The sequence below is a fragment of the Pteropus vampyrus genome, unplaced genomic scaffold (assembly GCF_000151845.1).
Source record: "Pteropus vampyrus isolate Shadow unplaced genomic scaffold, Pvam_2.0 Scaffold33, whole genome shotgun sequence".
Taxonomy (NCBI): Eukaryota; Metazoa; Chordata; class Mammalia; order Chiroptera; family Pteropodidae; genus Pteropus; species Pteropus vampyrus.
Window position 1 is genome coordinate 8,996,388 of NW_011888814.1, and position 12,662 is coordinate 9,009,049.

General features: G+C 38.5%; 1 protein-coding gene across 3 annotated transcripts in view; it reads left to right on the forward strand.

The window, feature by feature from the left end:
* Positions 1 to 8,907, forward strand: part of STRIP2 (striatin interacting protein 2) — a 45,392-nt gene extending 36,485 nt beyond the window's left edge. For all 3 annotated transcript variants that reach the window (XM_023528927.1, XM_023528928.1, XM_011357209.2), the window contains 3 exons: positions 3,087 to 3,191; positions 4,049 to 4,253; positions 6,479 to 8,907. In XM_023528927.1, the coding sequence (XP_023384695.1) occupies positions 3,087 to 3,191; positions 4,049 to 4,253; positions 6,479 to 6,729 (561 nt within the window). In that variant the 3' untranslated portion in view covers positions 6,730 to 8,907. The remainder of the gene's footprint in view (positions 1 to 3,086; positions 3,192 to 4,048; positions 4,254 to 6,478) is intronic.
* Positions 8,908 to 12,662: the final 3,755 nt, after the last annotated feature.

Below are 12,662 nucleotides of genomic sequence, written 5' to 3' on the forward strand. Positions count from 1 at the left end.
GGAATTCTCTGAGCTTCCTGGGATTGTATGTCCATTTCCTTCACCAGGTTAGGGAAGTTTTCCATCATTATTTCTTCACATAGCTGTTCAACATCTTGATTTCCTTCCGTTACGCCGATCAGACGGATATTTGGACCCTTAATAGTGTCCCATATTCTCCTTAAATTATTTTTATAGTCTTGGCATCTTATCTCTTGCTGTTCTGATTGCGTGTCCTTGGTTTTCCCGTCCTCTGGATAGGGCATTTGATCCTTTTCTTTATTCACTTTGTTTATTCCTTTGTTTATTTAATATACTTCTCATCTCAGATAATGTGTTCTTCATTTCAGACTGGTTCCTTTTTATAATTTCCATTTCCATTTTTATGTTTTTTATCTTTGTTGAAGCGCTCGCTGAATTTATCTACACTTCCCAAAAGTTCATTGAGCATCTTTATAACCAGTGTTTTGAACTCTGCATCTGTTAGATTATTTGACTTCATTATATCTGGATCTCTGTTCTGTTCTGTCACGTGATTTCTGCTTCTTTGTCTTCCTATTTTGGCTGCCTTTCCATGTCTGTTTCTATGTACTAAGCAAAGCTCCTGAGTCTCCCGGTCTTAGTAGTGTGAATTTGTGAAGTAGGTGTCCAGTGGCACAGTCCTGAGAGGGGTTCCGCTGCAGGCCAAATTTAGCCCAAGCCTCTACCCCTCCGGGGCCACCTGTTAAGATTCAGCAAGCAATCCACAGATGCTGTGCTTATAGTTGCCTCAAAAGGCCACACCAGAAACTGAGGCCAGCTGCCTCCAGTGTGAGGCGCTGCTCAGCTAGGAGCACCTGACTAGCTGAGGATACACATATATGTGGCTTGGGTGGGGCCGCAAGTTGGGAGAGGTAGGATTTCAGGAAATCTTCTGGGCAGAATGACCTCTCATCCAGTTTGATGACGTCACAGTTATGGCGGCACTGTGTCTGATGCACTGGTCTGTGGGAGGGTTCAACAGGGAACAATGTATACTGCTGGCACTTCTATACAGAGCAAGTCTCTCCTCAGCCCTCACTCCAACGATGTCTTCCTGTGCCCTGGTGCCCACTGCGCGCAGCCAAATTGGCACTGATGCTCAGAGTGAGCAGGTCCGTTACCATGAAAATCTGATCTCGGACATGGCCCCTTTAAAAGGCGTCTGCCGCTGCCGCATCCTCTATCCCACTCAGCTGCTGGAGACTGGACAGCCCCAGGTCCTCACCCGGGCTCACCCTCCACCGCTGCAGGGTGACTTCCTGTATTTCTCCCTAGTTGTATGGCTTGTTCATCTAGATCCCAGGCAACTTCTGCCTGCTGCTGCTCCTTGTCATAACCCCAATCTGGTCACCAGAGGGATGAACAGAACCTCTATCATCTACGCCATTTTTCCCCCAAATCCTCCTGAAACGTTTTGACCTATTGTCTTATTTATATCTTAGGCAAGCCTAATACTCTCAAAAATCTTGGATGTTAGATCCACATTATATGTATGCCTCTCTTGCTTGCTTCAAATTAATTTGGGAGAGGAGGGGGTAATTTTCCATTCATCAGGAATGTTACAGGAATGCGACACCCAACAGAGAAAATTGGACACTCAGACAACTTTGTTAGAAGAAGGAGAATTTATTGCCAGCGGAGAGCATGGGGCTTAACAGCACCAAAGCACGAGCTCTCCTAGGTTAGATTTCTTACAGCTTATATACCCTTGCAGTGTCCATGCAAGGGGCACGTGATTCCTTTGTCTGAGATTTCACATGTACCTCATGACTCAGGATGAAGAGGAGGAGCTTCGGGTGGGGGACTACAAAGGGAGAGGAATTTCCAGGCCACTGGTCTTATCTATTTACAGGTCGTGTGTTTTGTAGAACCTGCAACCTTGGCATTATGGGATTCTCTAACAGAGAGACAGGACACTGAGGATATAAGCAAGAAGCAGCACTTATTAATGCCGGCACCAGCTCGGCGGATTCCTATCCAAAGGCTGAGACTTGACTGTAACGTAACAGGCAGTTTTATACAGTTTTGTTATTCCTACACAGCTACAGAGATAAGGAAGAACATTAGTTGGTGGGCAAGTCATGAATCAACAGATGTGAGCTGGAGAGTCCTTGAGGCGGGGGAAGTAGCTATGGGAAAACATGTTAGCTGGAGAGTCCTGGAGGCAGAGAGAGGGCAGTCAGGAATGGACTTTAACTGGCTGAGTCGGTCATTTCTGCAAGCCCTTTCCTTTGCATTTTTCAGATGCCTCCCCTCCTCTCTTAAGATGACAGCTTACTTCCATACACCGCCTATTCCTACATTCTCCTATCACTTTGTAGACATGAGGAATTTCCAAGATATTAGTTTGGCTACAATGCATACTCATCAATTTATGTAGTTTCTGACACCGCTATATATTTACAGGCCTTCAAATCCATAAGGACTCTATTTTTGTCCCCAAAAATAGATTCTATGAGTAGATACCTGTTTCTAATCTGACATCCATCTGTTATTTCTGCTTAGGTGCTCATAAGATATCAAGAAACATACAAGAGGAGAAACACCTAGTTAGAACTAACCATCTGCCATTTTTCCCTTCTGTGCTGGAGAATTAAGCAATTTATTGCAATATATTTGATAAGGGAGAGTGGGGGCTAATTCAAAAAAAAAAAAAAAACTCAGCCATAATGAATATCAGATCCATCCAAAATAGTTTGAAATCTACCAGAACAACTAGCAGTTACAAACACAGCCTATGTAAGTGTTGTAAAGTGTTTGGGGGTAAAATTCTATCATCTTTTTTCCGATCCTAAATTAGGAAGCTGTATAAGAAAACTTGCTTAAATGAAGTTCCTTTGTCCATGTATCATCTTTCTAACCAGTCAATACTTGCTCTAGGTAGAGTCTTCCAGGATTGGCAGCTATGTATTTTTAAATGAAAGATATTGCATGCTTTAAGGCCTCAGTGTGTGAAGAGCAGGCTGATGAAGAGGTAGCATTTCTATGGAAGGCCTCATCTAAACTGACCAATAGTGACTTTCAGACTTCTGTGGGAATGAAAGCCTTGTAGGGATTGAGATAATGATGGTCATGCCTTATTACAGGAAGCTGGAGACAACAACCAGTTCTGCTGGAGGAATCTCTTTTCCTGCATCAACCTTCTGAGGCTGCTTAATAAACTGACCAAATGGAAGCATTCCAGAACCATGGTGAGTGGGGCTTCAGATCACGGAGGTGTCCATTTGACTGAATTTTTTTCATCTTCGGTAAATATTTATAGACCTGCTTTGCGAACTCTATAGACAGACACTGAATGCTACATAAGATTTAGCCCCTCCTAATTCTGGACATCTATTTTATTTGAGATAATTATTTCCCAGTCCATTTCTTTTCGGGGAGCTGAATATGGACCCTCCCTCCGGGCGGCTCTGGTAGGGAAGTTAGCATTGTTACTTGGATTGTAGTCACATATCCCAAATGACACAAGTCTGAGAATATTCATTGCAGCATTGTTTGTAATTATAAAAGATTAGAAACAACCTAAATGCTCATTAATATGGGACCAAATGGTTAAATAATTTGTGATACCTCCTTATCATAGAATATTATACAACCATTGGGAAGAATGAGGCAGTTCTATAGTGATATGGAATTATTTTCAAGATACATTGTTTTAAAAAAACAAGGTGTGGAACAATATGACAGAATATATAGTTGGCTATCATTTTTACTAATAAAAATAATAATACATATATAGAATTATCTCCAGAAGGTACACAAGAAACTGCAAACAGTGGAAATGAGATATATGACAGAATTTTTTTGCACTATATATATCATGCACTTTGACTAGTAGAGACTATTAATTGAGAAATAAAAATAGAGTCGTTCCTCTATGTTCTTGAAGTCTAAATCCAAGTAGAGCCTGGACCATAGAGTCTCAAAAGTTTCCCAGGGTAATCTGAGGCCAGCCAGGTTTGGCTTAATTTGTCTGTGAGTTGGAAATTCCAAAGAACTTTAGATTTTTATCTGTCTTTCTTCACTCCACCCCTCTTTGAATGGACAGATGCTGGTGGTGTTTAAATCTGCTCCAATCTTAAAGCGGGCTCTCAAGGTCAAGCAGGCCATGCTGCAACTTTATGTCCTGAAGCTGCTTAAAATACAGACAAAGTACCTAGGGCGCCAGTGGAGGAAAAGCAACATGAAAACCATGTCAGCCATTTACCAGAAAGTGCGCCACCGCATGAATGATGACTGGGCTTACGGGAATGGTGAGTGTTCTCAGAGCTCTTGACCTGGGGTTTAAACAAAACTAAATAAACATTTACCTATACTCTCGTAGAATTGTTACATATTTTGGATGAGAAAATATGCGATTATAGGTCAGGTGCTGATATAACATACTAAGGCACTATCCCAATCTAGCATGTACTCTTTCCATGAAAATTCATTTTATTAAACAAGTACATTGAGGGATAATTACCTCCTTTCCAAAACATTCCTTTAAATGAGGTTTCTCGAGAGATTTCTTAAATTAAAATAACCTCTTTTCTTATTACAAAGCAGTTAGAAAATACAAATAAGCAAACATTTTACAGTATTACCATATTTCTGTCATATTTGTACCACCTAAAGATTGCCACTGTTAACAACTTATTGTATATTCTTCCAGATTTTTCTACATATACACATTTTATTAAAATGAAAGCAAATTGTATGTGCTGTTTTATAATCTCTCTTCAGTTAACATTATCTCCACCTTTCCATATTGCTACATTTTTATTTTATCTAATAATCAAGTCTATATTGAGAATTCCCCAGGTGCCCCCAAACGTTCTTTAAAGCTATTTTTTTCCAAGTCATAATCCAACCCAGGACCATAAATTCCATCTGGTTGTTATATCCTTTTATTAGTTTTGAATCTAGCAGTCATTCCCCTCATTACTCCCCAAAACACTAATTGAAGAACTAGGCCAAGTTTCTTGCCGAATATCCACTTTCTGAATTTGTCTACTCGCTTCTTTGTGGTGTCATTTACCTTATTCCTCTATCTCAGGTATTACCTATAAACTGTAAGTTAGATCTAAAGGTTTGATGTATTCAAACTTTTTGGCTATGGGACATTCTAGGTAATGTAGGGAACTGCATATTGCCTCATAGGAGACATTAAAATATCTGGCTGACTTTCCAAGACTTATGCTAAGATTGACCAGAGTTCGGAAGAATTGACCAGAGTTCGGAAGAATTTATTTTGGAGAGCTTTTTAATTGTATTGACATTTGTTTTAGTGGGATTTGACCATTATTTGCATAACTGCATTTAAGAGTTTTTGTAAGATGACTAATAACTTGTCTTTGCAGGGGGTTGTAACCTGCCTGAATTTTAGAGAGTGTTCTAGTAAAGGGTACAGAGAACTAAGGGAAGCATATGATTGGCAGATAACAAATTTACAAGCCAGGATGCAACTTTTACTATAAGACATAAAGCACAATTAATTGTTTAACTTCTCATAGATTTTTAAAACATGAAGATGTTTTATCCTGCAAATTGCCCATCTGTTGTGCTACTCTCATGAGCCTAAACCCCAACTGTACTTCCTTAAGATAAACCATTGTGTGTGGGACATAAAAGATCTGGGAAATATGCATCTCTGGCCCTGAAGTAAGTGCCTAAGTGGGATAAATAGAAGCAAAACAGATTATGTTTTCTGTTTTTACCTCCATGGAAGCCTTTACCTTGTAATCTTAACATAAGCTGACACACAGATTTATCGTGTGCTAAGAAAAAAAAAAAAAATTTTTTTTTGAGAGAGGTCGCAGGGAATCAGGAAAGTTTAGTAATTGGTCCATTCTGATTCTTTTTGTTGTACCCCTTCCTCCCTCTCCCCATTCTTTGAGAGCTGGTGATTCTGTCCAATTGGGAAACTCCCATCCTGGAGAAAAAGCTCAAGAAAGGAAACTAAGTTGCCATTTTGAAAATATAATGAGCAGGTCCTCAAATAACATCATTTCATTCAGTCATTCCATTATAACATTGATGAGATGCCTTTGGAAACTTAACTCTCGTTTATATCAGTTAATCTATGGTAAAAATGGTTTCATTATATATCATTTTACTTAAAGTCATAGAACCAATCAATGATGTTGAGGACTTACAGTACGTATAACTAACTAGTAAGAAACTGAAATATTGAAAAGGAAATACAGTAAAAGAATCTACCTCCCTCAGAGTCCCGTTTCCTTCTCAGTGGTAATCACTGTTACCGGTTTCTAGACTACCCTTCCAAAGATACTCTCTGCATATAAAAGCATATATATGTTGGCATGTGTTTCGAACCTGAGTGGCAGCATGTTGTTTACTTACTTTGTAGATTGCTCTTTACAGAAAAAGGAATTCTGAGCAGTCCATTGTTGGTATCCTATAGACCATGCTCTGTAGTAAGGGGAGCAGTGTCCTGAGTTGTATACATCTTTTTCTTTCTCTCTTCCCATCACAGACATAGATGCCAGGCCATGGGACTTCCAAGCGGAAGAATGCACCTTGAGGGCCAACATTGAGGCTTTTAACAGCCGCCGATATGACAGACCGCAGGACTCTGAATTTTCACCTGTGGATAACTGCTTGCAGAGTGTGCTGGGGCAGAGGTTGGATCTGCCTGAGGATTTCCACTATTCATATGAGATCTGGCTGGAGAGAGAGGTGTTTTCACAGCCCATCTGTTGGGAAGAGCTGCTCCAGAATCACTGACTAAGCTCTTGTCTGCAAAGCCTCTGATTCATGGGGGTTGGCTCCAATAAATGGTGCTCTGCCTACCCTGCCCATCCAGCCTTTGTTTCCAGCCCTAGAAGTGCTTGTCCAGGGGAGAGCTGGCCCAGTCCAAGGACATCCAGTGTAGTTCAGGGTGTTCTGGGGCCTGCTGAGCCTCGAGGTGGTGCAAGGCTGTGACCCTGAGTCACAAAAAAATTGATCAACTTGCTCTGGGGTCTCTTGGATGCCAGGTGGCCTTGGAAGTTTCCTGCTGGATCAGTCCTGGATAGGCTCTTTTGTGGGACTTCTCCCTACTTTTTAGTCTTACCTAGAACCAGCCTGGCCTTTGCTGGCCCCAAGAGTGAGAATAACTTCATTATGGCATTGGCCTGTGGCATTCATCATAGTAATGGGAGGTACATGTCATAAAAGAGAACATTTTCTTCTTGCTCACCCTGGATTCCTAGGATTTACCAGAGGTTTGGCAAAACCAACTTTGAAATTAAGTCTGTATTTTAAGTTTAAAATTTTGACACTCACCTCTTTCTAAAATCATTAGCGTTAAGATGATTTTAGAGCACCTGTACCTCCTTCGTGAAGGATGATTTACCATTACCTGACTACTGCATGTGTATTTTGTGTATTGTGTAAAGTTTTTTTCCTTTCTTCACCAAGAAACTATGTTCAATGTGAAAATTATTTCCTTGTGTACTCTGTATAGGGCCTAGAGTGCTCCACCACAACTAATGTGAAACAGTCAGGACTTCTTTAAGGATATTTCTATATTTCTGAAACTATCTTAGTCTTAAAATGACTGAGTACACTGCAGAAAATTGTGGGTTTTTTAATCTAATTCATTTTTTAAATTAACTACAGAAAGTTTTATTTATTGAGATGGCATGTCCATTTGTGCTCATGATCGATTATTAATTGAACAACAAGAGTTTTACAGCTTTCCATTTTTCTGCTTCTATGCTGATTAATTATTTTTCTTTTTTCTGCTAGTGGTTTCAAAGTGTCGTGTGGAGATTTAGCGATATTGTTTGTACCTGAAAGTATTGCACATTCTTTGAATATATAAGGGTTGGCGTACCAACTTCTTTAAACTTCTCTTACAGCAGAATCACATACTTCCCAACAGAAACGTTTTTAGAAAAGTTGCTGATTCAATCAGGATAATTTTATTTCTCTTCTAGCTCCACATTTGTCATCTATGTTTTCAAGCTTTTTTAACTTTAAATCACTTCCTCCAACATAAGACACTACTGAATCTTTTTTGTGATAGCCCAGGCCACTTTAATTGTGCCAGGAGGTCTAATCAAAACTGGTGTATTTACTCTGTCCTTTGTCAACCACAGTCTCATTTGGAAGTCAGGATTGAGTTATAAACCATGTCCAAAGGAGTTATACCAAAACTCTAATTAAAGCTTGGATTTCCCTTCTTTGTGCTTTAGGGTAACAGGATTTCTGTTTTTATGGAAAGGTCATGATGAATGTTAAGTATGTAATGGATGAATCTTTTAAAAATAATTTGTAAATTTTGCCAAAGTAGGACGGTAGTCCTTGTAGCAATCAAAATAATTTACTGAGCATATCATCTTTGAACCCTATTCTATAAATTTAATGTGATTTAAGTAAAAAGATAATGTTCAAGGAAAGAGCAGTCATCAATCTATTTCTTTTAAAGCCATATAGTATTTAATTTGTGTCAAGAACAAATAAGTTGCCCTTTTAAAAATATGCACATGAATGCTTTCTGAGGCACAGAAGTATGCTAAGCCTTAACATTTTATACTTTCTTACCAGTCTTCTCTAAGGGAAGATTAATTCCCAGTGCAGATGGAGAAACTGTGGCACCAAGAATAAGTGATTAGTTTCAAATCATATCATTTTTTCACTGACTCGCTGGGACTAGTATTCAGGTATTGACAGCCAGCCCCATATGGTAAGGTAACCAGTTTGAATCTCCCAATTTGAGAGCCCATGTGTGTGGTTAGGAATAAATTCAGATTACTCAACCTCCAATGGTGATTATTGTCACTACACAGAAGACCATTATTTGAGCGCTTAGTACAGTAGAAGATTTTTATTTGTGAATATTTCAGTAAAGTTTGTGTTGATTGTTGATAACACTGTTTATCTACTGAAGCACTTTAATAAAAAGAGAATTGAACTGGAGTTAGAAATTCAGTCTTCAAAATTTTTCAACATGAGACTCTTCAAGACATTAGATACAAAAGGAAAGTTAAAAAGGATGAATATATAAAATCTTATATTAGTATTCCCTGGGAGTAGACGAATATAAGCAACTACAAAATCTCAGCAACTTATGACAAACTTTTATACTTTGTTCATGGGTCCAGGCGTCGGCTGCAGCTCTGCTCAACTCAGGTTGACTTGCTAGATTGGCTCTGTTCCCCAAGTCTTCTTTTTCTGGCACCAGGCTGATAGAATAGCCCCTACCTGGGATGTACCGTCCTCAAAGTAAAGGGTAAGAGCAGGAGAACAAACCATACCATGCAAGCATATTTAAAGCTCCTGCTTAGATGTGGCGTGAGTCAAATTGCTCATATTCCACTAGCCTAAAGCCATTAACACGGACAAGCCAACCATTGCCCAGAGGAGCACACTGCCTGCAGGGAATCTGGATTGCCAGAGACAATGAGTTACAGCAGCTTCCCAGTGAGCTCATGAGATTGGTAGTGGGACTTTCTGAGATTCTTGGATTTTCAACAGATTTCCAGTGAGCATTCGAAACCACCCATTTCAGTGCTTTATGCTGATATAGTCAGTTGTGGCTTTCTTGGTCAACTTCCTTATCCACAGTTCCCCCAGGTCTTCCCTTAACAATAATCACTGTTATAAAGATGGTCCTACAGACAAAGGTTTCAATGGTTTGTTTCTCCCCCAAGTAGCTGTGGTGAGTTTGAATTCTTTCCTCTAGTCCTTGAAATGACCCATATTTACAATAAAACTAGCTGAGAATAAGAATGCAGTTGTGGTTCTGGAACACAACTGACACTTGTTTATATAACAATCAAATCCATGACCTTGATCTCATCAATGCTATAATTGGTGAGTTAAGTAATTAACATCCAGGTTAGGTCAAGTATGAACTTTGCCACTCTTTTGGCACTGGGAAGCTACATGCTACGTGTGTGTTCAGGGTGATTTACAGAGGTTAGGGAAGTCCTGCCATTATCTCAGAAATACTGGGCATGGTCCATCTGCTGTACCTATAACTCCAGACCAGACTTTTCTGTATTAGTGTGATAACAGAATGTTCTCTGTAATAAAAGAATGTTTTACAAAACATAGAATTTAGCTATAAACATTTGTGAAATACTCAGTAGGTTCTATAAGCAGCTAGTACTTTAATAGTAATATATATTTTATATGATGCTTTTCAACATGAGACACATCAAAAAATTTTAGAGTATATATGACTACGGCATGATTTTATTATTTATATATTAAATATAACCTTTGTCTTCTGGGCCTCCTGCTTTCTCATTTTCTCTCAACCTAAAAAAGAATATAGGCATAGTGAAAATAATAACTCACTTCCTGTATACTCTCACCACTCAATACTGAGATATTAATTAGTTGGAAGTTTAATAATATAAGGAAATGTGTAATCTCTAAAATAGGGTAGAACATAGGGAGAGATCAAAGCTCTGTTTGTACTGGCGACAACGTGGAAATACTTTTGGAAATGTTGGCTTGGTTAAGTCCTAATTGGTGATTTTTAGAAAACACGTGAATTATCTTATTTCTCCACTAGTGAATTTTCAGTAGCCTCTGGTATTCCTTCAGAATTCCTGGTTTGAATTGTTTACAGAAGGTAAGTCTTGAGTACCTTATACCTTCAAACACCTTTTCCAGGTGAATGTATTTTCTCAATGTTTCACTTTTCTAATGTGACCCTTAAAATGTTAAATCTCAATATTTGGACGCAGATTTTTCTATGGAAATATATTCTTGAGTTGAAAGGGATCTGAGATCATCTAGGCCAATCTCCATCCAGTGCAAGAATTCCTTTAACAGCATCCCCGTGGTGCTTATCTAGCCTCTAGTATTTTCACTGACGAGAATCTCACTACTTCATAGTTTCTATAGTAACAACTAAAATGTCTACAACAGAATTAAGTATCTCAATACAATCAACTTGTAGTAACATTTAGGCCAGAAGACCCAAGCAATAGGACAGAGCAATCTGAAATATCATCTCCTGCCAGCAGTTCTGGCCTTTCAGACTCCCAGATCCTATAAATGTAATGAGATTGTGCCTGAGTGGGCTATAGGGAGGTGTTCACGCTGTTTGTTCCTTTATAATTAGGCAGATTTAAATTTCAAATAGGAAGGATTTAAAATTTTTACTTTTATTTTATAGGAAAGAAAATAACCAGTCTTTCTAAGGAACTGCAAAAGTGCAAAAGTCATTCCACCTCTGCTCAAACACCTTCGATGACTTCCTTACTAAATAAGAGTGCCATCTGTCCCCTTGCCTCCAAATGGAAACATTACTTTGAACATTCTGTAACTTTTTGTTCAAAAGCTTAATGGAGCTGGCATGACAAAGATCCTCCATGTGTATGCCTGTGAAAATGTGTCTTCACCACAAGATGTGAGATATTTTACCCAGAAAGGCTATACAGCATAATGGATCAGATTGAAGGTACTGGACTCAACTTGGTGAGTTGTTATATCTAGACTCTGATTCTATTAGCTATGTAATAAGTGACAAGTTATTTCATCTCTCTATACCTTAGATTCCCCATCTTTAAAATGGGAATAATAACACTACCTACCTTCTAGAATTGTAAGGATTAAATGAGTCTATGTGCATACAGTACTTAGAATAATACTTGCTAAACACAAGTGTTCAATTGCCAATTATTATTATTTTCCACCTCATTCTCCTTTCTTTCAAAGAATCCCCCAGCAAGAATAATAAATAGCATTTTAATTCTCTATATCAGGGATCGGCAAACTACAGCCCTTAGGCCAAATCTGGCCCACTGACATACAGCCTATGAGCTAAGAATGATTTTTACATTCTTAAATGGTTGGGGGGCAGGGGGATCTATAGAAGAAAAAAAATTTATGACACATGGACATTTAATGAAATTCAAATTTGAGTTTCCATAATACTTCTATTGGAACACAGCACTCTCATTCATTTACATGTTGTCTATAAACACTTTCGTTCTACAGCAGCAGAACTGAATCGTTGCAAAAGAGGACACAAGGCCTGCAAAGCCTACAATATTTAGAGTTTGCTGACCCCTTCTCTAAGAATTTCCTCTCCTGAGCCTGCCCCAGCGGGTCTTACTGTACCCTGGGTTCTCGCTGCTGTGACCATAGCGGCTGACCAGAAGAAATTACTTTCAAAGAATATTTTACGTTTTTGGTAACTTTGTCGATATTAGGGCTCTAATGGGTGAAGTGAATGCAGCGCTATACTGTGGAACTTAATGAGATGAAAAGAAAAAGGAAAAGAAGTAAGGAGGGGGAAAAGGAAGGAAGATACTACCAGAGTAGAAAGGAGGAAATAGAAATTTTAAAATGTAGCTTCTAAGAAAAATAGTGATAGAATATTCTAAGTTTGGATATTCTAAGAATGCATGCTTCAATTCTGGTAATGTTATATTTTTTTTTAAAGAACAGCACAGTTAATGTTACTATTAATAAAGAAGACATAAGGATGTATATTTATAAACAGATAAAATTAACTAGTGCTATTCAAATGCGAGTTTGAATAGTTATCTAAATTTAACATCTTCCAGTTTACACAGGAAGATTTGTTCAGTTCTTGTAGAATAAACAGATCTTAAGTCCTAAACATTAAGTGATTTTTAAGTAGACTAGTATTTAAGAAAAATGCATATGTTGTCAATCATATTTTGATTCTAATGGTAACCAGCACTCTG